This window comes from Megalopta genalis, chromosome 16 (genome assembly GCF_051020955.1).
Source record: "Megalopta genalis isolate 19385.01 chromosome 16, iyMegGena1_principal, whole genome shotgun sequence".
Taxonomy (NCBI): domain Eukaryota; kingdom Metazoa; phylum Arthropoda; class Insecta; order Hymenoptera; family Halictidae; genus Megalopta; species Megalopta genalis.
The window spans coordinates 929,571-956,653 of record NC_135028.1 but is presented as its reverse complement, the minus strand read 5'-3'; the positions used below and the strand labels follow the sequence as shown (position 1 = coordinate 956,653).

The 27,083-nt window shown below is 38.8% G+C and overlaps 2 protein-coding genes across 2 annotated transcripts; both read left to right on the top strand.

The window, feature by feature from the left end:
• Positions 1 to 825: 825 nt before the first annotated feature.
• On the top strand, positions 826 to 11,297 carry LOC117224610 (protein takeout). The gene is made up of 4 exons (XM_033477668.2): positions 826 to 1,348; positions 8,704 to 8,796; positions 8,872 to 9,153; positions 10,208 to 11,297. Exons 1-4 carry the CDS (start codon positions 1,234 to 1,236, stop codon positions 10,510 to 10,512), a joined length of 795 nt encoding a protein of 264 aa, XP_033333559.2. The 5' UTR covers positions 826 to 1,233; the 3' UTR covers positions 10,513 to 11,297.
• Positions 11,298 to 14,396: 3,099 nt separating this feature from the next.
• On the top strand, positions 14,397 to 26,801 carry LOC117224560 (MFS-type transporter SLC18B1). Its single transcript, XM_076526762.1, has 8 exons — positions 14,397 to 14,849; positions 20,098 to 20,193; positions 21,386 to 21,676; positions 21,924 to 22,044; positions 22,701 to 22,924; positions 23,386 to 23,561; positions 24,238 to 24,406; positions 25,035 to 26,801. The coding sequence occupies exons 1-8, from the start codon at positions 14,739 to 14,741 to the stop codon at positions 25,338 to 25,340; spliced, it is 1,494 nt and encodes a 497-aa protein (XP_076382877.1). The 5' UTR covers positions 14,397 to 14,738; the 3' UTR covers positions 25,341 to 26,801.
• The last annotated feature ends 282 nt before the right edge of the window (positions 26,802 to 27,083 follow it).

Sequence of the window (27,083 nt, the reverse complement as noted above, 5' to 3'; positions counted from 1 at the left end):
TGCACGGGGCCCCATCATCAAGGACCAATTCAAAAAGACAATACCGCATTACGTATTCACGGCCGTCTGTGCAACGAACAGAAAATCGTGACTTAGTATTACCATGTGTGTATCAATCAGCCGGCAATGGTGTCTTCGGGCTCGACTTTTCAAAACGAACGAAAATGATTTAGTGATGTATGTAACGCCTGTCGATAATAATCGACGCTTCAATCTAATCTAGAAAGGACCGCGTGACTGTTTTGCTTTGCTAATTATAGAATTAGCAATTATAAAAGCAGAAAACAAAGGAACTAGTTATTATACGTTAATTGAAAGAAGTATAACAAAAATGTTTGAATATTTTTGGATGAAATTGTTTTGACGTTTGCGATTTTGAGATGGGAACTTCAACCCTTTCAGTGCTGAATAAAATGGCTTTATGGTATATTATATATAATATAGATTATGTTGTATACAATTATATGCAATGTACATTATATCATATAACATAATCCAATATATATAATATAATCTAATATATATTATATGTATAATATAATTTATATTATATTTATTATATTATATTAGATTAGAATAGATTATATATATTGACACATATATAATAGTACAATGGTTTTTGGAAATCCGCATCCGCGGCAGCAAGAAGAAAAGCGAGAAGAACCGCGTGGCGTTCAAAGACGCGCGGGTCTCCGCGCGGGAGGAGAATAGAAAGAGCCGCGAAGTCGCGGCGTTTAAGGCCCGGGTAGAAGTTGCGCGCGGGTAGGGGGGAACGCTCGCATATAAGACAGAATATGAAGGGGGCCCGTGTTTAGTTTACGAGAGCCAATCCGCCTAGCCGTCACCTTTAAAACCCCTCTCCGAAATCCTCGAACGAGATCCCCCCCGTCGCTTCCACGTCTCGGCGACGTAACGAGAGGCCCCTTTCCGATGTAACAAAAACGAAAAGGAAAAGGAAAAAACCGAGAAAACAAAAACAGTGTCGAGCCCGGAAAATCTTGGTGAATCGCTTCGAAATAAACCGGTAAACGAACAAAGTGCGTCCGAAGATCGTCGTCGTCGAGAAAAGAGGACCGGGGACCGTGCAGAGGATACCGCAACGATTTTGGGACCGGCTCGATTGGGAACGAAATTGTCGAATCGGTTCGCCGCGTTGGAGAGAAAAGAAAGAGGGAATATTCGGAGCATTCGAGGCGCGGTGAATTTAACCTCGGGGATACGAGGTCCTGCAGGATGCGTCGGGGATTGGTTAGTGTGTGGCTGGTGGTGTTGTCAGGCTGGCTGGCGTCCAGCCAGAAGGACCCCGACAGCGATCGTTCCGGGCCCGGCGAGCCGAACTTCGAGACTCGTAAGCTTCCGTGATTATATTTCTCATTTATTCGTACGGCGGGAGCACGTGGCCCGAGATCGATGTCACCGTGTCAATGACGGCTGCGAAGAATCTCGCGGCGGAAAGCGTCCGTTCTTTGATTCCGTTCGATCGCGACAGTTGGAGGAGAGAAGAAGACGAAAAGTGAAATTCGACGGCTATGGAAGCGTCGGGAGAGTGACCTTTTGGAGCGAGATTTCTGGTGCAGTCGTTTCGACCGTAACTTCTGATTAATTTGTGTTCGGATCGAGCACAAAAGTGTACGATTTTTGGAAAGGGGAGGATATGATTGTTGATTAAATAATCTTGCGGCGAGGTTTTATAATTGTTGATTATAAAATAATAATATTAATGTATAATAATAATAATAATAATAATAATAATAATACTAATATATAATAATAATATTTTGTAATCGGTGATTATAAAATATAGAGAACAATAATTGAGATTAAATTGAAGAGAATAGTTCGAAATTGAGGAATAAATAATATATAAATAACCGTATTTCCTCTTGATAGATAATTGTCCATTTTTGGACGCAATCTCGGCGCGAATTAGGGAAAAATTGCCGTATGTATTTGTTCAGAGGCTCGAATTTTCGGTGAATTTGGAACGCAAATTGTATTATTGCAAGGCAGAGGCGCCCATTATGAAACAACACCTCGATTTCAACCCCTTCTATGAAACGGTGCTATAAATAATCTGATAAAAAATAGATACTGCATGTGAAAGTGGATGTTAAAATGCAACCCTTATTTTGGACAACTTTTGTCAACGACAGTAAAAACGAGCCCCGTGAAAAAGGTGACAATGAGGGAGAATTCACTGATCTGATTGAATTAAGATTCAATTAAGTATAATTCAGTAATGATACGGTATAATTACAGTATAATTGTCATTCTTAATTCAGATTTCCATTCTATTAAATACCAGTGTGATTTGCAATTGCAATTTGCAATCACAATTACAAAATATTAAATAATTGAATTACCTCAACTACAAAATACTAAATAATTGAATCACGTGAACTACAAAATACTAAATAATTGAATTACGTCAACTCCAAAATACTAAATAATTGAACTACCTCAACTACAAAATACTAAATAATTGAATCACGTTAACTACAAAATACTAAGTAATTGAATCACGTCAATTACAAACTACTAAATAATTGAATCACGTCAACTACAAACTACTAAATAATTGACTCACATCAACCACAAAATACTAAATAATTGACTCACATCAACTACAAAATACCAAACAATTGAAGATAAAAAATACGAATTAAAATATAATAAATTGCGACTAGTTTTTACAATGATCAATAATCAACAATTACAACAACAAGGTGCAAGACTCGAATAATCGTGCCTCCTCCCCCGAAATTGTCCATTCTCGTGCGCAATCTGAGCGCGAATCGCGGAGAAATTACGGCATTGCGCAATCGGCACGCTTTCGTATCGGGAAAACGGTATCGGGCCCCGATGTTATCCGGGGGGGCCCGCTCGCGCTCGCGTGACCCCGAGAGTTTCCCAGAAGGTTGTCCGGCGCTTTTCGCTGGCAACGATGCGCCGCGAAGTTGTAACCCAGCGCCGTGGCTACGTAACAGGTGCACAATGAAGGCGGCCACCGGGCGGCCGATTATTCCTCGCGTATTTTCTTTTTACGATCATTGAGCGTATCTGCCTTTCTCTTTCCGCGCGCGGAGGGTAATTGCGGGGAACGATTATGTCGCGGAAGCGTGTTCCCCGGCGCGGCTCCGATCGACTTTGTTCGTTAGACGCCCGAAGGAGCCTGGAAAGCCCCGAAAAACCACGCAACAATACATTCTCCCACGGTCGCGAGCATTTCTTTCGTCGCGATGACCGCGTTCGGGCTGCGCTTTTAAGCGATCCAGACTTTTTTTCATTTTATTCGTTTGGGTGGACCGGTTCTGGCACCCTTCGGTGCACCAAAAATATTAAAAATTGTACGCTTTAATTGTACAGAGAAATTAAGTCGTTAATAACTAGCGTTGAAGTTTGTATTCTTTTTTGTGTTAATGATTCAACGCGATACTCATCGAATAATATATATAGATAATAATATATATAAATATATTAAATATATATTATATATATATATCGAATATAATATATATAATATATATAATAATATATATAAAAAGTTCCAATTTCGTGGCCATATTTCTTGAATTTATTTTTTTATTATGATGTCCGTACTTGCGTTCAATTTTAACTAAAAGGAAAAAGTGAACAAAAATTCGCCGAAACTCGAAGCGCTTCGATTATAAATAAAGATGTTAACTAGCCTTAAAATTCGTGTTTTTGTTCATTCTTTTAACTGAAAATAAAGCAGTCACCCCATTGGATAACACATTTACACGATAAAACATTAAAAAGTCGAGAGAATTGTGCACAGAATAAAAAAACAGCGAATAAAATCAGTTTTTAAAACAACGTATATCGCACGATCGATTAGCGTCGATTTTCCGATCGATCAGAGTCCGAATTCGAAAATTTACTTAATAGTCGAACTACCACGACTATTGTTTACGTCGGCCGGGTTGCCTCGCCGTTAGAATGACATCCTTTTTCGTGCTTCTCAGATGCGTGATACTTTCTCTCGAACACGTGCACCACGCCAGCCGGATTTTCTCCTCGCAATGCGGCAGACCGCGCTGAAAGGTTGAATTTTCTCGCTCGCTTGCTCGTTCGTTCGTTCGTTCGATCGCTCGACGAATGCCTCTCCGGTGCCTTGTAAGTCGGATCCGACCGCGCGTTCATTTTTCTGTCAACCGTATCGGTGTTCTGTTACTGAATCGACCGCTTTGTATGGTAATAAGGAAAACCGGAGGCAATTCTTAGAGGATCTTTCGCGCCGATGATATACGAGCGAGATAAAAACGAGATATAGAGCGAGATTAAAGAAAGATGTTCTCCCTAATTGACGCTCGGCTGGGAAACGGAAATGGACAATTTGGGAAGAGAGGGTGCAATTATTTGAAGCTTGCGGATTGTTTTCGTGGTTAATGATTGTTAGCAATTGTAAATAATAATAATATAATAGTATAATAATAATATAATACTATAATAATACAATAATATAATAATGATATAATAATAATATAATGATATAATAATGATTCAATAATAATATAATAATAAGCTGAACGTCAATTAGGGAAAATTATTGTGTCCATTATTTGGAACATAACCTAAATAGGTTTGTCGACCGCTTAAGCTCGATCTGTCTATCATTAACCATAACAGAGTTTAAAATTAACGCTATTTTCACCAAAATTCTTTGTATTATATTATTATTATTATTATTATTATCATCATCATTATTCTATTATCTATAGAAGCGATTACATAAAAAATATAGAACATATCAGAAGATCGTCGTTAAAACTGATCAATTTAAAATCATTATTTAAAATTATCAAAATTATTAAACTGATCAAAATTATCGCAGTTATTGAAACAACTAAAATCATAAAAAGCTATTACATCCCTTCGGTAAAAAACAGCGTTAAATAGAGATCATTGAAAGAGGACTGTCCTGGCGCGTTCCGAAAAAAATATCGTTGAGACGAAAGCAGAAGTAGAATTTTATTAATTCTATTATTAATATAATATATTGTTAATTCTATTATTAATATAATATATTATTAATTCTACTATTAATATAATATATTACTAATTCTACTATTAACATAATATATTATTAATTCTATCATTAACATAATACATTATTAATTCTATTATATTAATTATCGAACGAGGAGTTCCTTTTAAACGGCGTAGGCCTTTTAAATCGCATCGACCGCTGCAATTTCCGTCGCTCGGATCCCGACGTTTCCGAGTGGCGAATTACGTGAAACCGTAAAAGGGTCAGTGTGTCGCGATACCAAAATATCGGAGGCACCGCGCCGCGGCGACGCAACCGCGTACCAGATAACGCAATCCCGTCGTCGCGTCGTCGTCTCGACGGTCATGCCTCGACTTCGACAGAAGAAGCCGTGGTCAGAATTCCGTGATCGGTGCGTGCTCGCCTACGCACAAAACGGCAGCCGTCCGGCCATCGGTCCGGGCTAGTTTAGCTAAAACGGCCGGCCGAAAGCACGAACTATTATACGTATTATGCGAGACTCCGCCGCCGTTGGTCACTGTACAACATAATGGTACCGGGAATGGCGTAACGGCTCTCGATGGCGTGGCGAAGGTTATGTCAGAGATTGCATAACGGTCGAGGATCGCGACGGCAATCGGTCGGAGAAAGTACCGCAGCCTTAGAGCCGGTCTTACGGCGCGTATCCTCGTCCCACGACACGCTCCTCCTCGTCTGTTCGCCTCGAATCCACGAGCGTTTCGAGTGAAAGCGTCACCGTAATCGCCGGTGCATCGGACGGTCCAGATTCCTAGGATGAACGGAATAGTGTGGCACGAATAGTAACGATATGCAAAATCGGCGCGGTTTTTTCTGCATTTTTCTAGTCGTCAGATTTTTCTATTCGATTCGATTTCGCGAGAAATTTCATAGCTTTTGCAGCTGCATTATAGCTTTTTAGAGCTTTTGCAGCTGCTTTTGCGTTATAAATTCATTCTTTTTGTAGATTAGGCTATACCCAGGGCGATAAATATAGTGAGTTTACCCTAATTGATGATCGGATTGTGCAATATAGAATGGACAATTTGGGAGGAGGAGATACGATTGTTCGAGCTTTGTGGCTCGCTTTTTTATAGTTATTGACAGTAGCAATTTATTATATTTTTATTTGCTATTTTTGATTCAATTGTTGTTAGTTGATGTGATTCAATTATTTAGTATTTTATAATTGACGTGATTCAATTATTTAGTATTTTGTAATCGACGTGATTCAATTATTTAGTATTTTGTAATTGACGTGATTCAATTATTTAGTATTTTGTAATTGTGCTCCAATTGCAATTGCGAATTGCACCGGAATTTAATAGAACGGAAATCTGAATTACGAATGACAATTATATTGTAATTATACTGTATAATTACTGTAATTCTAAGTACGAATATAAAAATATTCGAAAAAGTATTAGAAAAAGAGTCAATTCTCCCTAATTGACTCTTAGATTGCCCACAAAAACGAACAATTTAACAAGAAGACACACGATTATTTTTACAGTTACCGATTGTCAACAACTATAAATCGTACCTCCTCTTCCCAAATGATCAATTTCCTTACGCAATCTGAGCGTCATTTAGAGAGCGTCAAATATAACCTTCGAAAGAACAATTTCGCAACGCAGAACCTCCTTATCACCCTCCTTCTTCTCGCGGGACCCAATTACTGCTACACAAATCAATGTCTTTTCTATAAAACGTTCTCGACATTTCGTGCAACGTCAGTCACGATTTCGGTGAAAAAAGAAAGAAAAGAAAAAAGAAGGAAAACTTCGGTCGGTTTGGCTAGAAATAAGCGGTCGAGGTCGAACACCGGATACAGCGAGCAATTTTGGCACCGACGCGATCGGGTTCTTACCAGTTCGCTTGCTTTCCTCAATTCTCTGGCCCGATTGGTTCGACGCGATTGCGGAACACCGTCGAACGTATTGCGAAGAACGGTTTCTTCATCTACTCCGCGCGCGATAAGTGACATGCACATGCACTGTCGGTTAATTTCGGCTTGCGCCCGTGCCCGGCAATGCATATCACGTGGCGCAAATGTCGCTGCACACGCGTCGAAGTCTCCGGGCAGCGCAGCCGCGCGCGTCGCGCCGAAGTTTCGCGAAAATCAACGAACTTTGCAATAAAAATCAAACAAAGCGACGTATTCCTTCGTTCACGTTCAACTTGAAACCTTGCGAAACGAGGGAAAAATTGAGAGAACGCGGCGCGAACAGCTTTTAACCTTGAAAATCGTCGTCGAACTCGAGATGTTGCAACGAAATTCGAATTTATCCAAATACGATGTGCACGGTTCGATTTTTTCATTGCCACCGTGTAGATAATTTCTCGCAGATTTTGCCAGGCTCGTTCAAAATTCTATCGCAAAATTGATCGACCACTTTAGGCGGCGCGGGACGGCGAGCCAACGAGCGGGCGACGCCCAGTTCCGCCGATCGGCCGCCGCGCGTCGACCGATCTCACCTCTCATTGGTCCTCGCTTTTCGTCGATAATTCGCGAACGACGCCGCGGAGAAAATTTCTGCAAAGAAAAAAGTTGCTTGAAACGACCTCGCGAACCCGTCAGTTCCCGGAAGCAACATAATTTTCGAGTAGAACGTTCTCTCTTGCGCAGAATTCGTAAAATTCTGTCGGCTCCGAACTGAAATCGCGACGCGACGAGCTCGGTGAATATCCGTAAAAGGAAACGAGTCCAGGAAAAAAAAACACCGCGAGCAATCCGTTATCCAGGCGTTAGGTAACATAACTATGGATTCTAATTATTCGGCGAACAATTAATTCCATCGGGCGTTTAGAAAATCGGACGAGTTATCCGAAGACATCGGAAGTGAGAGGCCGCGGTTGCGTAAAACTGAAGGAAGTAGGAAGGCATTCGCAATTCTTCGGGGTAAGAGCCACGGCTGCGTGACTTCGCGTGAACCAAATAACCGCGGCGTTATTGTTGCCGAATGTTTACGGCCGGGTTCATTCACTAGATCCATATCTTTCGATAGGAGAGATAGATTTAGCCGAGTACATAATACAGTGACGCTCCGCTAATTGACGCTCGGATTGCGCACAAAGATGGACAATTTGGGAAGAGGAGATACGATTGAGGTTTATTTTTATAGTTATAAATTGTCCACGATTATAAAATCCTGTTCTTGTTAATACAAGTAAACAGTTGTTGCTGCCATTTTCAATATCGTTAGTCACAAATTTAATCTGCAATTTCATTACTTGTCACTACATCGATTACTTAATTGCAACGATGGATATATTTAACAGTTATTATTATAAATAAACTGTTATAATATAATATTTATTATATATTAACATAATATATTATATTATAATATAACATAATATAATATTATATTATAATATAATATAATATAATATATTAGTATAATAAATATTATATTATAATATATAATATAATATAATATTATATACATAATATATTAGTATAATAAATATTATATTATAACAGTTTATTTATAACAATCATATTATAATAGTAATATTATAATAATAATATTATAATACAATATTTATTATCCATAACAAATTTATCACGGGTCCGTGACTTCGCGCGAACTAAATAACCGCGGCGAGCTAAATAATTGTTGCCGAATGTTTACGGCCGGGTTCATTCACTAGATTCCTATCTTTCACAGCCGAGTACATAATACCGTGTAGTAGATCGGACCCGAAGATAGAGGCGTGCTTCCAGAAGACCCTGAATCATCTGCAGCCGTACCTGCTGAAAGGTGAGACCACCATTCCATGCTGTACGACGCTCTTAACCAATCGTTTATCCATCGCGACGATGTTCCATCCCCCAGGTATCCCCGAGCTGGATCTGCCGCCGATCGAGCCGCTGATCATCCCGGAGCTCGGCATGGAAAATGGACAGGGAGCGGTGCGCATCCGAGCCCTCTTCTCCAATATTACCGTCATAGGGGCTGGCAATTATTCCATCACGAAGACACGGCTCGACGTCGCGTCGTACAGGCTCGATCTGCATCTGGCGTTCCCGAAGATCGAGCTTCAAGGCCGCTACGAGGTGGTCGGAAACGTGCTGCTCTTCCCGATCCAGAGCCACGGCGACTTTTGGGCGCTTTTCGGTAAGCCGACGCCGTTTTAATTAACCCTTCGCACTCGAAGCCGTTTTTTAATTAACCCTTCTTTTGTCGATCAGAGGTGCAGTTTCTTTCGACGAATTGTTTTAGAATTATTTGTGTGAAATTTGTGAACATGTCTTGCGAGTATTTTAATACATAAATCGTAGGAGAAGTATTTTTGTTGCAAAGATGTTTCTTTCGTGTAAGTTCCCTAGAATCTTGCAATTAATGTAAGCGATACTGGTTATTGGCAGCGAAACGAATTTTCTCATTCGATCGCTCTATATTTAAAGCACCGATCCTTAATTTAACCATTGCGAATTAATATTCACGTCGTTGGAAGATTGACAGCCTCGACTATCTCATCAATATTTCATGGCAGTCTGTAATTACGTCAGCTTTCGAGCAGGAAATCACAAACGTTTGATTGTCAATCAAGGTGGACGTAATTATCTGGAAAAAATGTTAATTATTGTGAATGTGTCTAAAAATTAGGTCACGATATTAACGCGGTTTTAAGAAATAATAAGATTATGTCAAATGTGTTATTGCAGCAGTGGCAATAATTATAAAATAAAATACGGTAATGTCTCCCTAATTGTCACCGAAATTGTGCATAATTGTTGGCAATCGGTAACTATAACAAACTAACTGCGAGGCTCGAATAAAAATTAGAGAATATAGTATTATTATTAATTATATATTATTATATATTAATAAGGATATAATAATATTATATTCTCTAATATTTATAATATTATTAATATTATAAAAATAAACGTTCGAATAAGGGATGTCTCCATTGTACTTAAAAATAATATTATAATATTATATTGTAATGTAATAATATTATATTATATATAATATATAATATATAATAATATTATTTAATATAAGAATATAATAATATTATATTATCAAAATAAACGTTCGAATAAGGGATGTCTCCATTGCACTTAAAAACGCGCACAGCTCCAATTCTCTCTATTCTAATGTATACTCTGTGCCGAATAATCGTTCGACAAGTTAAAACAAAAACGTACTTTTCGATTCGCAGGCGACGTGCTGGCGGTGGCACGGGTGCAAGGAGCCGAGGAGATCCGCGACGGGGTCCGTTACCTGAAGGTGTCGCGGATGCTGGTGGACTTCAGCCTGGGCCGTGCCCGGTTTCGCGTGATCGACCAGCTGAACGGCGACAACGTGATCGGCCAGGCGATGAATCAGTTTCTCAATCAGAACGCGAAGGAGATCATCGAAGAAATGAGACCGGCGGCGAGCGCGAGCATCGCGAAACACTTCAAGGACTTCCTCGGCAAGGCCTTGACCAAAGTGCCGCTGAAAGTTTGGCTCCGCGACACGTAAAGTGGGCCTCGGCGAGCCGCCCGATCCAAAGATATGAGAAATTCACGAGTCGCCCCGACGGATAATACCGCGCTGCCCCCGCCTCCGTTCGCGGCGCCGATCGCCGGCTTCGCGCGGCCCTCCCGGCGGGTCTCCCGGCGGGCCTTGCGGCGGGCCCCGCGCGTTCGGAAATCGCGGGCGACCCTGTGCCTCTTAAAGCGCGCGCGCGCAGCTCGACGGACTAACGGAATCCGCGAATTTCTCGCGTCTGTCGACCGTCTAATCCAGTGCCGGGGTGCTCGAGCGCACTTTTCGATTAGGGTTATTAGTTGACAATTATATCAGCGCTGCTAGCATTGTTAGCGGATCGTGGATTTTTGTGCAAAGTAGTCGAAGGGAAACGAATTTCTTGGCAGTTTGCGATAGAAGATTCTTTAAACGCGTTGATAATAATATAATAATGAATGAATAAATAATTAGAAATAAGTAGATATTTGATAATAAATAAAAGTAAACGAATAGTCCAAATAACGTTATTTTGAAAGTAATCACAGGCGCGGAAATGATTATTAAATATAATCCAATGTAATTAATTGAATATAGAATTAATTAAGTATAAGCTATTGTTAAATATAGCCAAATAACGTTTCTCGAAATAATAATAATAATAATAACTGAAAATAATTTCAAAAGTGATTACAGACGTGGCAATAATTGTAGAATAAAATAACACGTTGCTCGAGGGATAATATTTCAATTAACGTTATTTCGGAATTGATCACAATAAAAGCCGAGCGATAAATTAATTCTTCTTCCTTTAATCACCTCGACGGATTAAAAGACAATACATTGACGTTTTAAAATGCTTTCAATCTTTGTACGGTTGTCACGTTATAACTGCCAATTTCGCTACAAATGCATAAAATCCGCGGTCTAATTAGTTCGTTACGACGGAGCCTCGATTACGATCGATTATTTACGCAATCGTGAGTTATTCTTTCCTGGTTAATTAATTTCGGATTTATCCTTTCCTTCGTCTCCGCTTAAATGATTTTGTCCGCTTCCGAAGCGACTCCATTGTTCCGGCATTCTTCTGTGCAATTTAATTCGCGCTTTAATTAATCTTTTATCTGATCCAGTATGCCGTATACTCACGTTATACCTTAATTGTTTAATCGTGGCTTCGCCGTGCTTTAATTCATCGTGTTTTACTGCTTCTGAATTTCAATCGAAAGCGTATCTCAGTGTAATATTAGCTTTAGTGAGCAGTGATCTCTCGTCTGTCTAATATCGATTATGCATCATACGACCATGGTAGCCGGCTGATTAAGCCAGATTTCAAGCCGGAGGAGTGGGGGGCAGGTCTCTCGACGCGGCAGCCGTATGGGAACAGAAGTTATGCCCTCTATGTATTATACTGCACGCTATGAATCATCGACTACCGCCGCGACTTGCCTATCCCCACTCTTTCGGCTTGACATCTGGCTTAATCTCCTGGCCACCATTTATACATATATATTATGATAGTATAATAGTATAGTATTATAATACTAATAGTATAATAGTATAGTATTATAATACTAATAGTATAATAGTATAGTATTATGATACTAATAGTATAATAGTATAGTATTATGATACTAATAGTATAATAGTATAGTATTATAATACTAATAGTATAATAGTATTATAATAATAGTACATTATACATTATAATATATATATATATATATATATATATATATATATATATATATATACATTATACATTATAAATTATACATTATAATAGTATGCTTCATAAACAAGAAACGTGAATCGGTTGTTCAGATCACCCTGTAAAATTGATTATTTATTATACTTATACTGACTATATATACACAGATTATTAACTTACCGCCGCATTATTCGGTCGTGAAATTAGTTGTTAAGTTACCCTATTTAACGCTCTCTAAACATAACCTCGCGATCCAACGATTCTCGGTTACGCTTCCGAAATTTCTCGCAGATCCAAAAAAAAGCTCGTCTCGCTTCGTTTCGACGTGTACACCGAAAGATACCGTCGCAAAATTGTTATTATTTTATAATTAATATAAAACATATAATTGTAATGAATATAAATAATATAATATTATATATTAATATAAAATATAATATATTAATGTAAAACATATATTTGTATTTTATGATTAATATAAACGCTTGAGAATCGTTGTCTCCGTGCACGCATACTATTCGCTTTGTAAATATAACCTTTGTAAAATACAATTTCAAATTTCAAAGGGAACTTCTTATCTTCTCTCCCAGCTCCCTCGAAACGCGACACGTCATCGTCGACAAAAGCCCCCTGTTAGAGGGGCAGGAGGGGCGAGTAAAGCAATAAAACTCTGTCGAGAGTCTTTGAGCTCCGAGATAATTTGTGAAACGCCGAGCTTAGGGGTTTTTCCAGATAATATTTCCCTCTCGGTTTTATTTACCGAGCTGTGACTATTCGGCCAAACAATGACGGATCAACAGTGGGTCAACGAGATTTCGACGGCTCGCGTTAATATTCGGACACCCTTTGTTACAGAATAACTTGTTCAGAAGTGGACGAAATGATTTGTATTGTTTTAAGATGGTTTTCTGGGCAATGAAATGTTCTTTTTAATTTGATTAAGTTCTAAGCATTATGTAGAGCTTTAGGGAATATTGATATTATAATGATAGTATAATGATCGAAAAATAAATAGGACAGCTATTTAAAACTTTGAACACTCGACGCTTGAGTAAAATAATAAATTCAACGCGCGTCTTTACAATTTCTAAATCGTTAACATTTACAGCAAATTCTCCCTAATTTGCGCTCAGATTCTGCACGAAAATGGACAATCAGGGAAAATTTACCGTATTCTTAGCGCGATTATGCGATTACGCCCTACAGCAAGTCTAGGAATTTATTGCAGCTAAATCAAGAACGTTGAACAATGCTTGCAGAAGTCATCCACGAGATTTATAGGTTATACTTTCCATCTCGTCGTATCTGCCCCGAATTTAGTATCATTATAGTATCATATAATATCATATATATAATAATAATATATATTATAATAAATAATAATATAAATAAAATATAAATAATAATATAATAATAATATAAATAAAAATATATAATATATATTATAATAATAATATCATATATATCATATAATATTATATAGTATCATATAATATATATAGTATCATATTACATATAATTCAATCTAGCAGAAGCACTTTTCCAGCGATAGAAAAACAGTTCACGGCAGATAACGGTGCGGAGATCATAAGATTATCAGGGGAAAAAACGGAAGAAAAAGAGGTACAGATATACAAAAAAAAGAAAAGAAAAACGAAGCAGCTATATATTACAGAAAAAAGATGTACAGTCGCTTGCAGAGAGGTAAATTGAAATAATTGAATTGGACGAGTATACTCGTCGTGCCAAAACAAATTGAAATAATTGAATTTAAGCCTTGACGCAAGAATCAAGCGACGACGAGTAAACTCGTGTCAAAAGCCCATCAAACCAAATTAAATACGTCGCTGAAAGTTCAAAAATCGATCGCTCAACCGTGTTCCGGATAAACCGCGGTTAATAAACCGATCGACGCGCTCAATTAGCTCGTTGCCGAAGTCGAAGCATATGTACACATAATTAGGTGTTGTCCCCTGTTATAGTTTGTAGCCAAATTCGACGAAACGAGAGACGAGACGAGTCGCGTCGGAAGAATCGCGCAACATTGTCCGATAATGAATTAGAACCGTGGTAGAGAACTGTATATCTTGGCCGACCTCCGACCCCGGCGGTCGCGCGGTCTCTTTCCCTCTTTCGCGGCCGTGTCCCTTCGGCCCGTAGAGCCGGGCGACTTTACTCGGCTTATGTCAGATCTTACGGAGCCGAGACGCGCGTCGGAGCCGAAGAAGAGTCGTCGCGCGGCGTATCGGGGGACGCGGTGGTGTGCACGCTTCTCGGTGCCGTACGTTCTTCACGATAGGGCGCAGTGCGTGATAAAGTGGGCCGGGAGGAGCAGGCGAACAAGAAGAAGAGGTCCGACGCCAGTCGGATCCGGATGTAACGCGGCGGCGGGCAACACCACAGGCCGGACCGTAAGCCTTTGTTCGTTGGCGGATCTGCGCGGCGGCGGCTGGATACCAGAGAGAGGGTTGCTTGCTGTAGAGAGACCAGTGACGGGAGCAATTAGTGCTCTTGGCCGATCGTCGGGACCATGATGGCTCAATTCACCAAGAGGCAATGGCTCACGCTGATCGTCATCAGCCTCGCCGACTTCGCGAACGCTATTTGCGTGTCGCTGCAGGCGCCGTTCTACCCCCAGGAGGTGAGTCGATTCAGGCCGGTGCACGGTTCAATTTACGAGGCATTGGTACGCTCCTATTTACGCGGTACGCTTAAATTTACGGGGCGCTGTTGCGTTAGAATTTGCGCGGTACGCTTAAATTTACGAGGCACTGCTGCGCTCGGATTTAAGCGGTACGCTTAAATTTACAAGGCACTGCTACGCTCGAATTTACATGGTACGCTTAAATTTACACGTTGCGCTTAAATTTACGCGAACCGGCCTCGGTGCCTCGAACTCGGCGCAATTCTCCCCAATTTTCCTTTAATTTGTGAACAAAAATGGACAATTTCGGAAGAGGAGATACGATTATATTATTATTATTATTATTGTTATTATTTTTATATATCGTATGTTATATTATTATCATATTATTATATATTGTATATTATATTATTGCTATATTACTATAATATTATTATTTATAGTCGTCGACAATCGATAATCGTAAAAACGAGCCGCAATGCTCGAACAATCGTGCCTCCCCTTCCCAAATAGTCTATTCAGCGGGCAAATCTGCATATTCCGAAAGTGCAAACATGCGAGATTCCGTCGCCAACGTTCATCCTTGCGATCGCAAACTTGTTCGTTTAATCTCTCTCTCTCCCGTTATTATTATTAACGAGTTCTGTCTTCTGCGGCGGCGGCGGCGGCGGCGGCGACTGCGTGAACTTTGACAATACCTTTAAATTGCGACTAAGGTCACGAGCTGGCAGTGTTTACCCGTTTATCTCTTGGTAGGCACGACACCGCGATTCGATTATTCCGCACGCGTGTTTATCTCGCCTCCGAGTAGAATCGTTTCAGCCGTCCAATAATAGGTCGATCGATCCGCGGAAACGAGGTACATTCGAATCGCCGGACGATTGCTGGACGTTCGAACGTTTCTCGTATTCGCGAAAGCGACGCGTAGAACGCGGAGGAATTGGAACAGCGCTCTTCGGTTTCGTTAATTGAATCGCTCGGATTTTTTTGGGGGACATTTTTCGACCCAATTTCCGGCGCTCGACGCGAGAAAACTCGAAGCCGGCTATTCGCGCAGATTTCGCGGATCGCTCGATCGCGGATCCATCGGGACGGCGCGAACGTGACTTCGAATTTGATAGAGTAATATAGTATATAATAATAAGTATATTTATATATAATAAAAAATAAATTAAATAAAAATAAAATATAAGTGTATATAATAAGTAATTAGTTCGCAAGCGAACTAATTACCGAGCAATTATCGCCAGCTGCCTAAATACGCGTCCAGAGCCTGGATCACCGGTCGCTTGGACGGCGGCGGAGAAAAATGCGTGAATGGAAAGTGGTAAAAACAAGCGGAAAAAAGTTTCTCATTTAAACCGTTTGCTTATCGCCCGCGGCCTGTCTAGGGAGTTAAATATGGACGTTGCAGTCCGAGTTATCAGTTCGCGTGGTTCATTAAGAAGTACGGGTACGTGCGGTGCCCGGCGCGGGGTCTTGTGACAACGAAATATAGTCTCGTTGGATACATATACATGTATGTACATGTATGCATACATGGCGGAGGCGCAATCTTAACGTTTATTATTTTGTTATGTGTCTCTTGGATGCCCCGTTATCGACTGAATAATTAAACGGTCCATATGTAAACAAACTATACTCGACCGCGATATAATAACGAGCACGTACGTATATGTATGTATGTACTTTCGTGCGTAACATTCCGTTGAGAAATCGTTTTCTAAACGTAAACACGTTTCGGCAGAATTTCGCGTTTTAAGAGACGGCGGCGCGAGTAAAAAGCAACGAGCGCCGATCGGTCGCAAAAAGCCGACGCAATTGCGTTCGATTATGTTGCGAATGTTCGTCGAAATTCATCCGATCGCTGATCGCGGTAATTTCTCCCTAATTCGCGCTCAGATTGCCCACCAAAGTGGACGTTTTGGGGAGAGCAGATACGATTATATTATTGCTATTAATATTATATTGTTATATTATTATATTATTATATATTATATATTATATTACTATATTATAATATTATAATATTATCGTATGATAATATACTTATTATCATTATATTATTATTATTGTTTATAGTTGTTGACAATCGGTAACCATAAAAGCGAGCAGCAAGGCTCGAATAATCGTGCCTCCTGTCCCCGAATTGTCCATTTTCGCGCGCAATCTGTGCGCGAATTGCGGAGAAATTGCTGTCCGGGCAATGAATTTTAACGAAGCATCTCGAACAGTTCGACGTCGTATGCTGTGAAAACAGAGCAGAGAGTTGCAATGTGGCAATCTTAATCAACTCTCGTAGCTAAAACCGATTTTACAAATACAGCGGACACTTATCTGGTGAAATATAGTCGATAACATAGCGTCGTCTCCGCGACCACGATTTCGATCGTTTCGCTCGCGCGAGCGAAGGAATTCTCCCGAATTTTCCTTCGGAATACGATTCGTTCGAGCCTCGTGGTTCGTTTTTATAGTCGACGATTGTCCACGATTGTAAAAACGTGACGCAAGGCTCGAATAATCGTGTCTCCTCTTCCCAAATTGTCCATTTTTGTGGACAATTTTGTTAGAAGCCGAAGGGAAATTAGGGAGAATTTGGCGTTGTTGCCTAATTGACTTGGATAATGTCTTAGCAACTAGTGGCAAATATATTATAATATACATATATTATAGTATATTTTATAATATATGCGGTATATATTATAATATATTTTATAATATATGCAGTGTATATTATAATATATTACAATATATTTCATAATATATGCAGTGTATATTATAATATATTACAATATATTTCATAATATATGCAGTGTATATTATAATATATTACAATATATTTCATAATATATGCAGTGTATATTATAATATATTTCATAATATATGCAGTATATATTATAATATATTTTATAATATATCCAGTATATATTATAGTATATTATAATATATACAGCCATAATACGCAGCCAAATAACTCGCTTATACTATTTCATATTCTTCTCGACACGAGTTTCCCGAAAGAAGTGAACACTCGCGCACGCCAGTGAAAAAGAAGATGTAACGTACATTGGAAGAGCATAAGGGAATATTTATCTAAATTGCCAATCGTGTAAAGGTCAACGTTCGTTCGAGAAATCGTCGTTGATAACGAACAATGTGGACTGTTTATTCGAACAAATTGAAATGTTAGCTGTAATCGGCGACGGCGAAACTGAAAACGATTCACCGTTAACGTTGTCTCGGATTATCGTGCAGCGTTCACATTTGCAAAATTTTCTACGCGAGCTGCGTATATGAAATACAAAATGAAACAGCAGTAAATAATTAAAGAAGTACAGTTAATAGTTTCGTTGACATTGCATGCAAATTTTTCTTCTGTGTAATTAATTGTATTATTAATACTAGAACGATGATAGAACGATCATAATCGAGCTTTCCGAACATTGGCAGCGGTTGCATCAAGCCGCCATGATACTTATTCAGATGCCTGATGCAACTCGCGTCGATCGTTTCCTAACAAATTGAAGTTCGCTAAAAATGGAAAATATGTACACGGTGGCTTATTGAAATGGAATTATTGGCTTGTTGGACATTAATTAGATGAATTAATGATTTTAGATAATGGCACCATCAATGGGGAAGTTACCACCCCCTTTTTTAGGGACCGAAATCCTCAAAGACTACAGAAGTAATTACAAAGATTTCACAATTAAAGATTGATAAGAGCAAAAGGCATCATTTTTTAATTTTGTTTAATCATTCCAACCAATTGTGATTTTTGTAATATATATGTAAACTTGTCTAAATATATAATTTATATTATATTGTCATATATTATATTATATTATATTGTCTATATATATATTTAAACTTGTCTAATAAACAAATGACGTCAAGTTATTTGGTACAATTTTTAAATAATTATTCTACTCGAGAATTTCCATTTCTCGCATTTTACTCTTGTGCGAAAGTTATAAACAATCAACTCGCATTGCAGGCCTTTGCTCGATACGGCGAAGTCAATTGCTGGTTATTTATTATTTCCAGCTTCAACTGAACAATTTTTTAATTTTCCAGTTTATATGAAAAAGCGTCGTTTGTTTATTAGAAGCGAAAGATTAATTTCTTTTTTCTCGGTTACGTTCCCAAGGAAAATTAAAATCACACAACTAAATTAATAATACTATTACTATCACATAACTAAATTATAATAAACTACGATACACGTGTGCGTCTTATTCAGACAGTTTTTATCACGTCAATGTGTTACGCACACTTAATGCAATATGCGATGGTCTAATACCGACAAGACCGCGCATAATTACTTATAATGAACCGTAATCGGCGGAGACAGAACATAAACATCCGATTAAGCGCCAGACCACAGAGATTTCTTAATCTCGAAGAAATTTGTGCTACAACAAATTTCGTCTAAAAATATCTGCTGGCGGTTTCTTAATCGCGTCGATCGACGTTCGACGAGGCGTAACGTTCTTTTTTCTTCTTTTTTTTTTTTACCAAAGTTAAAGCAACGTTCGATAGATTTTACGTCAGTTCTCTGTAACAATTGTAGCAAAGTCGAGAGACCAATTTGACGAAAATATTTTGTTCTCGTAAGATTCAAAGTTCGTCTCATTTTGTCAAAGTTTTTAGCGTCGTTTATTATCGACGACTGATATACGTCCGACCAGATATATAACGTCGGATCACTTTGACCCAGTGTGTTTAAAACGACGTTTACTCGTTCAATTTTTTGGCAATTGAATTACGTGTGTATTTGAACATTGAAACATTAAAACATTGAAATATTGAAACATTGAAACATTAAAACATTGAAATATTGAAACATTGAAACATTAAAACATTGAAATATTGAACACTGAAACATTGAAATGTTGGAATGCTGGAATGTTAGAATGTTGGAATATTGGAATATTGAAATATTGAACATTGAAATATTGAAACATTGAAGCATTGAAACATTGAAATGTTGGAATATTGGAATATTGGAATATTTGAATATTGAAACATTGAAATATTGAAACATTGAAATATTGAACCATTGAACCATTGAACCATTGAACCATTGAACCATTGAACCATTAAACCATTGAACCATTGAAATATGTAAATATTATATACCTTCAAAAATATGATAAAAAATCTTGAAGAATAAAATCAAGAATGTCAATGATCATCATCAATTTTCTTAACAGGTTTTAACATTGTTTTCTCTTGTCTGCAGGCTGAGAAGAAAGGCGCATCTCCCTCGGAGTATGGTTTGGTTTTTGGAATCTTCGAATTGGTCGTTTTCATTATCAGTCCTGTGTATGGACAGTATGTAAGTGTAACATTATCAATTATCTCTCGCGTATTAATTTATAATAAATTACTACATAACTAAAATACATTGCCACAGAACCGAAAATATTTATTTGCGCTTGAAATAATATTCTCGATAAGCATTTACATTATATTTAGCGATACATTACATGTTACAAACTAACAACAAAAAATTAAAAGATTTAAATTATTGTACATTTAAACTATTGTATAAAAAGATTGACAGTAGGATACAAAATTGATCGAATTTTATAGCTTTCTACACTATTATTTAATACGCGCCACAGTTGCATTTAACTGTTCAACCGAGGCATGCGAAAGTTATAAAATAAAATACTAATTCAGACGAACATCGACCCTAACGACGACGTCGAATTATGCCAGCAACGCCTGGAGAATGTGCTCGCACGATTCATCCACGCTCGAACGTCGATAATTTGCCTTCTCGTAGGCGACGAGCGAGACATTGCTTTATCAGCAATGTTTTCGTCCTACCCTGACGAAATACTGTACGACTATGATTATATTCTTTCGGCGCCGACATAAAACTCTTATCTAAACGAACAATCGCATATACGCGGTCGAACGATCGTAATTTAATATACTAACAGCACTATAAAATAACACCATGGGCTGCCGTTTGATAAATGTCTGGCAAACAGAAACCACTTACAAAATATAATCTGAACGATTATTGTAGAATCTCCGAGGAAGACGATAGTACAGTAATCTCTCCTTAAATGTCAAAATTTTACTACGTCGTAGAATCTTCTTTTCAAGGCAGACGGTATATACTATCTCTTATTAAAAATTGTTAGGAAATTAGCCGCCACACAGCGCAGTAATGCACGCACATAGAGAGAACTGTGCGCCAAATACTGTGGCTAGTAGGGAAGATTAGAGAGAAAGAAATACATAATATAATATAATAAAAAATATAAATATATAATAGAGAGATAGAAATTACTTTATCTAAAAATAACGCAGAAATGAATAATTTGTTATTAATTACCAAAATATAAATGCCTTTCAGCGTTCACAGCTGCTTATACATAAAAAAATATAAAAAATAACGAGACTCATTTATAGAAGATTACACATTTTATCGCTCTTATAAAACACCACAGTATTCGGGTCGTCCGCAGTAATACCCACCGCGCGTCCAATTTATTTGTTCTCGTTGGTTCCAGTTGCACCGCATCGGGCCGAAGTTGCTGTTCAACGGCGGAATACTGACGACGGGCACTTGCGCGATCTTCTTCGGTCTGCTGGACAAGGTCAACGGCCATTATCCCTTCATAGTTCTCTCGTTTGTAATTAGGATCGTCGAGGCGATGGGCAACGCGGCCTTCCTTACGGCCAGCTTCGCCATTATCGCGAAAGAGTTCCCGGACAATGTGGCCACGACCTTCGCGAGCCTCGAGACATTTTTCGGGCTGGGCCTCATTGTCGGGCCCACGGTGGGCGGCGCCCTCTATCAGGTAACCCAATGATACACCGACAAATAGATCAGGTCAGGTTCCGATTCCGGTATCAAAACGGCCGGAAATCAATTTTTATTTAATTTAAATAATTATTTAATTTAATTATCGATCGGTCTGCTTCGTTTACGAAGCACGAGATTTTCCCTGCAAAATTCGGGGACTGTCGCGACCCTTGCACCCCTTCCTTTCTTCCTTGTCGCCGCATTCCGCTTCGCTAATCGATGGAAATTTTTGGACAAAATAGGTCGGCGGCTACACGACGCCGTTCGTTGTCCTGGGCTCGGCCTTGTTCACGACCGCCGTAATGACCATTTTCATTTTACCGGTGCATCCAAATAGCAGCGAGGCTACGCAATCCACCGGCGGTGAGTTTCGAATGTTGCTAATTATTGAGCTTCGATCGGAATTGTTCTGTACACTGTTATCTCGTAACGATGCCCATTAGCCGCTGGAAAGCGTGTAATTACGATAACCGACCGAATGTGTGTATAGTTCGACGAAATTCACTTACGCTTCTTTACATGTACGATGTATTTAATCTATTAAATGATAATATACTTCACCGGTCTTGATCTATCGTGAAATATCTTCGCGAACGGCGATAAAAATCGTACTTTGCTCCCTTTTGCAGATCCACCGGCTGCCCTTGCGATCGTGATTTCTCGCGTTAATTGCTTTACCTCCGTTGTTAACGCGGTTGAAAACGTTTAAAGATTTAAGCAATCGAATTGTTAATCGTTTGGTTATGTCAAGGTTATTTATATATGTATAGATAATATAATATAATACTAATTTAATAATATTAATACTAATATATATTAGATACTAATATATTTATACTAATATATAATAATATATATCTATACTAATATATTTATACTAATATATACGATATTAATATTAAAGTTTACTAATACCAAATAATTAAATCATTGTCTTATTAATACTGCTAGATCGCAGAAAATAGGATCTCCTTCTCATGATAATATAATATAATATAATATAATATTGATGTTTTTAGGGGTGACGAAGGTTCTCAAGGTCCCAGGTGTATTGGTCGCCACGTCGTCCATAATTGCGACCAGTATGAGCATAGGATTCCTGCAAGCCACGCTGGAACCGCATTTAAGGCAATTCGAATTGAGTCCCGTAATCTTGGGTCTAATGTTCGTACTTAACGGCGGCACTTACGCCATTACAGCTCCGGCGTGGGGTTGGCTTTGCGACAAGCATTCCCATCCGAAAGTAATTATCGAAATGTCACTCAAATTCGTCGTTAAAGTTCACTTTGACAAAAAGGGGGAGGGAAACGGATATTTTATACCGTCGTTTGTTTCTTATTATACTTAATATTAATATTAATATTATTATAATACTTAGTATTAATATTAATATTATAGTAATACTTAGTATTAGTATTAATATTAATGTTATAGTAATACTTAGTATTAATATTAATATTATAATAATACTTAGTATTAATATTAATATTATAATAATACTTAGTATTAATATTAATATTATAATAATATTTAGTATTAGTATTAATATTATAATAACACTTATAATATTGATATTACAATAATACTTAATATTAATATTACAATAGTATTATATATTCGCGAGGGCGAAATTAACACTATAATTAATAATAATAATTACCACTAATTAGCGTGTGCTATCTTTTTATCAATCCGAACTTTTAGGTGGCTACAGCGGCAGGGTGTATTCTAGTGTGCGTAGGTTTCTGTTTGGTGGGCCCAGCGCCCTTTATACCGAGCCAAACTATCATCTGGTTAACAATCACGGGTCTCGTCATCCACGGTTTGGGCATGGCTGCGCAACTGGTTGCCAGCTTCACGGATGCCATGAGAACGTCGATGTAAGTGTGCACTTAGTTAACAAATTATTAAAAAAAAAAGAGAACAAGCAACACTACGATTAGGTATTCTAGTACACTCGAAAGCCAATGTATTAGCTCGAATAATGACTTCCATTAATATTCGGACCCTTTTGTAAAACACAGTAACTTTTTTAAACCTGGAATAAATTATTATAATATATTAATATATGGATATAATATATTAATTATATAATATTATAATATATAATAATATAATAATAATATATATTATTATAATATAATATATTATAATGGAATAAATTATTATAATATTTTTTTACGATTTATAATAAGATTTCCTGCTAATTTTTCGATATTAGGAGCTGACAAAAATGTAGAAAAATGGAGATTTTGCTTTGGGTCTAGCACCAGCTGTTGCCATAAGCAGCTATACTGAATGCGCACCTAAATTTTGAAGGCAATTCGATAATTGTTCGATAATAAAATTCGTGGATTTCGAGATATTCGAGCTAATCGAAGTCTCGACTGGGCTCGAAGACTCGAACATCCAACATTACGCGGAGAATCGAGGGCGAAAATCGGCCGTTAAATTTACAACAAAGATAATGCGCCAAACGTAAATTCGTTTAGTTCCTCGTGAGAATGCGACGCGATACGAAATCGATCCGCTGATACACTTGTTAATAATGTTCAGAGATTACGGGTTTCCGAACAATCTCGAGACGTACGGTCTCATTAGCGGCCTGTGGACAAGCACCTTCGCCCTTGGAGCTTTCATCGGGCCCAGCGTGGCCGGAATCCTCATGGACAATATTGGCTTCAGGAACGCCAGCATGTTCATCGTGATGCTTCATCTGATAGTGGTGAGATTATTCTTCTCTCTCTTACTGTTTGGGAATTACACAGCTCGAGGAGTCGTTATCGAATCGTTATTATTACATGTTATCCTTTGACGAGAATTTTTCAATTTAACTTCGACGAGAAATTTACTTTGCGAACGATTCTGCAGATTTTTTATTTAAATAATATCATATGCTATGCTTATGGTAGTATGTTTGTGTATTATTATTATTCTTGCAAAGCTCTGCCGTTCGTTTAAATTTACAGGCTGGCTTAATAAGACGTCTTGAAAACGTCTTAGAAACGTCCCGAACTAGACGTCGTTCTAATGATAATAATATGGTATATAATGTATGACAATAATATAATAATAATAATATAATAATAATATATAAAATAATAATATAATAATACTATAAAATAACATAAAATAATATAATATACAAATCGAGTCTCCTCTCCCAGATCGTCCACTTCCACCTAAAAATTGAGGGACAATTGTAGAGAATTTACCGTACTTTCAGCTTATTTAATTTTCAAAAAACATTGCACAAACATCGAGAAGAAAAAACGAGACGTTCCGCGACGCGTAACGTAACAAGTCCCAAAAGCTCGGAACGTTTAAAATCGAGAATGTGCATCGTTTCGCAGGGTGTGTTGGCGGCGACGTTCCTGAGCAGCTGCACGCAAAGACGAAAACAGTACACGGAGATCGGCGCGGCGGAGGAGTTGAGGATACCGCTGACAGACAGCGAGCGATCGCGAAGCGGCAGCATGCGGCACGGCGGACGGGGCCAGGGCGTACCGATCGACAGGCCCAGCGGCATGAATTCCCTGATCGCGTGCAACAGTTACTCGAACAGGGCCGGCGCGTGGTCCCGGGCGTCGTACAGCGGCCGCTATTCCCACAGTTACGGGTCCGTCGAGGCGAAGAGGTACCTGGAGAATACCACGTGATGGCTGCCGGGTAGACATCGACGCAACCGCCGGTGCAAATCACGGACAGGGTCGCCGGCGAAAGCTCGGCCACCCCTGTCGGTCCGTTCCTCCGTGTCCGCAAAGCGAACGTTCTTCAAGTATATTCAGTATATTCAAGCTGATTATCTTACAGAGTGTCCCAAAATTATGGCACCTACGAGAAGTGAGAGATTCCTGAGGTGATTCGAAGCAACTTTTTCCTTTGCGGAAATGCGATCCGCGGCTCCGTTCGCGAGTTATTAGCGAAAAACGCTGACTAATGAGAGGTCGCGCGCGGCTGGCGCCCCACCCTCGCTGCCACCGCCGCTGCGCCGAATGGCCGGCGCGACGAGGCACTGGCCGCGAGGGCGGAGCGTCCGCCGCGCTCGCACTCGGATTGGTCAGCGTTTTTCGTTGATAACTCGTGAACGAAGCCGCGGATCGCATTTTCGTAAAGGAAAAAGTTGCTTGAAATGATCTCAAGATTCTCTTATTTCTCGGAGAGGACTGTGGGACATTTTGGGGCATTCTGTATGGTAAGCAGGTCGAGTGTTATTTAGATGAGACGTCTCGAAGACGAACAACAATTACGAAAATTTGTCCACGCTGCAGTTACAGAATTGGTTCTCGCGTCTGTTTCATTTACCGTTGGACCAGCTTCCATCGTGTCATTTGTTTCAGTTACGACAGATCGCCCTCCATTTCGAAACTCGCGAGACGTCGACGACCATCTGAGAACACTGGACCACCGAGCTCGGTCCCGTACGATTCGATCATGCGCCAATGATAAGCGGAAAAATTGTACATACACGCAAACACTTTCTAGCTGTATCCGTAATAAACGATAACGTTTTTTTTATTTAATAGTAGGCTTAGGGAATTATAAATTTATGGTTTCTTTTCTTTTCTTTTGTTTGTTTCATGAACCGAAGAACTGTCCTCGGTTTTCTCGGAGCCGAGTCGAATGCTGGAAATTAATCGAGCCGAGTCGGTAGATATTTATGCGAATATTTATGCGAATTCCCGGTTTCGTATGTTATTTTTAGACAGAATCTTCTGTCTATCTTTTATTATCTAAGAGATTCTTCTTCTGGAAAATACAGGAAAAATCAGTGTCATCCGAATCTACAAAATGCATTTTGTGAATTTTTGTTACAGGCTCGGATGAAACAAAATTAATTAATTCATACTTTGTTGTTGTTCCAAAGAAGCATTTTAGTCATTGTATCGTAGACTGGTGCATTCTATATTCTAAAAACAATTTGGTTCATTTTGTCCAGTTTCAAAAAGGTTTTGAAAAAGTTGTACCGCTTTAAAGGGTGTCAGTTTATACATATTCACCCCCTCTCTCCTCGCCACTGTATTTTGCGAAGAATCACCCTTGTCTCGAAGGGGTGTAGTCACCAAAAACTCCTGTAAACGAATTGTACAAAGACGAATAAATTTAACTTGAAACCAGAAGCTGTCTGACATTGATCAATTAATTTATTTATTTTGTTATTCAGAGTGAATAATATATTCGGAACTTCGAGTACTCGAATTTTGAGCGATATGTATATGTAAACAATTAAAGCAGGCATCTTATTTTCTTCTCTTTACTTATTTTTATTTCTAACTTTTTGCCACGATTCGAAGGCAATTCGGAGGCCACGTGACACGATTCGAGGGCAATTCGGAGGCCCAAACCGACCAATTTGTGTTGTTTCCAGGGAATTATGCGTCGCGTGCCGCATCACTCGCAAT

Bases quoted from the DNA above. Each gene is read 5' to 3' on its own strand.
- LOC117224610 (XM_033477668.2), top strand. From the start codon at position 1,234: ATGCGTCGGGGATTGGTTAGTGTGTGGCTGGTGGTGTTGTCAGGCTGG. The intron at 1,349-8,703 runs GTAAGCTTCCGT...TATCTTTCACAG, and splicing joins CGAGCCGAACTTCGAGACTC to CCGAGTACATAATACCGTGT. The intron at 9,154-10,207 runs GTAAGCCGACGC...TTCGATTCGCAG, and splicing joins CGACTTTTGGGCGCTTTTCG to GCGACGTGCTGGCGGTGGCA.
- LOC117224560 (XM_076526762.1), top strand. From the start codon at position 14,739: ATGATGGCTCAATTCACCAAGAGGCAATGGCTCACGCTGATCGTCATC. The intron at 23,562-24,237 runs GTAAGTGTGCAC...AATAATGTTCAG, and splicing joins GATGCCATGAGAACGTCGAT to AGATTACGGGTTTCCGAACA. The intron at 24,407-25,034 runs GTGAGATTATTC...ATCGTTTCGCAG, and splicing joins TGATGCTTCATCTGATAGTG to GGTGTGTTGGCGGCGACGTT.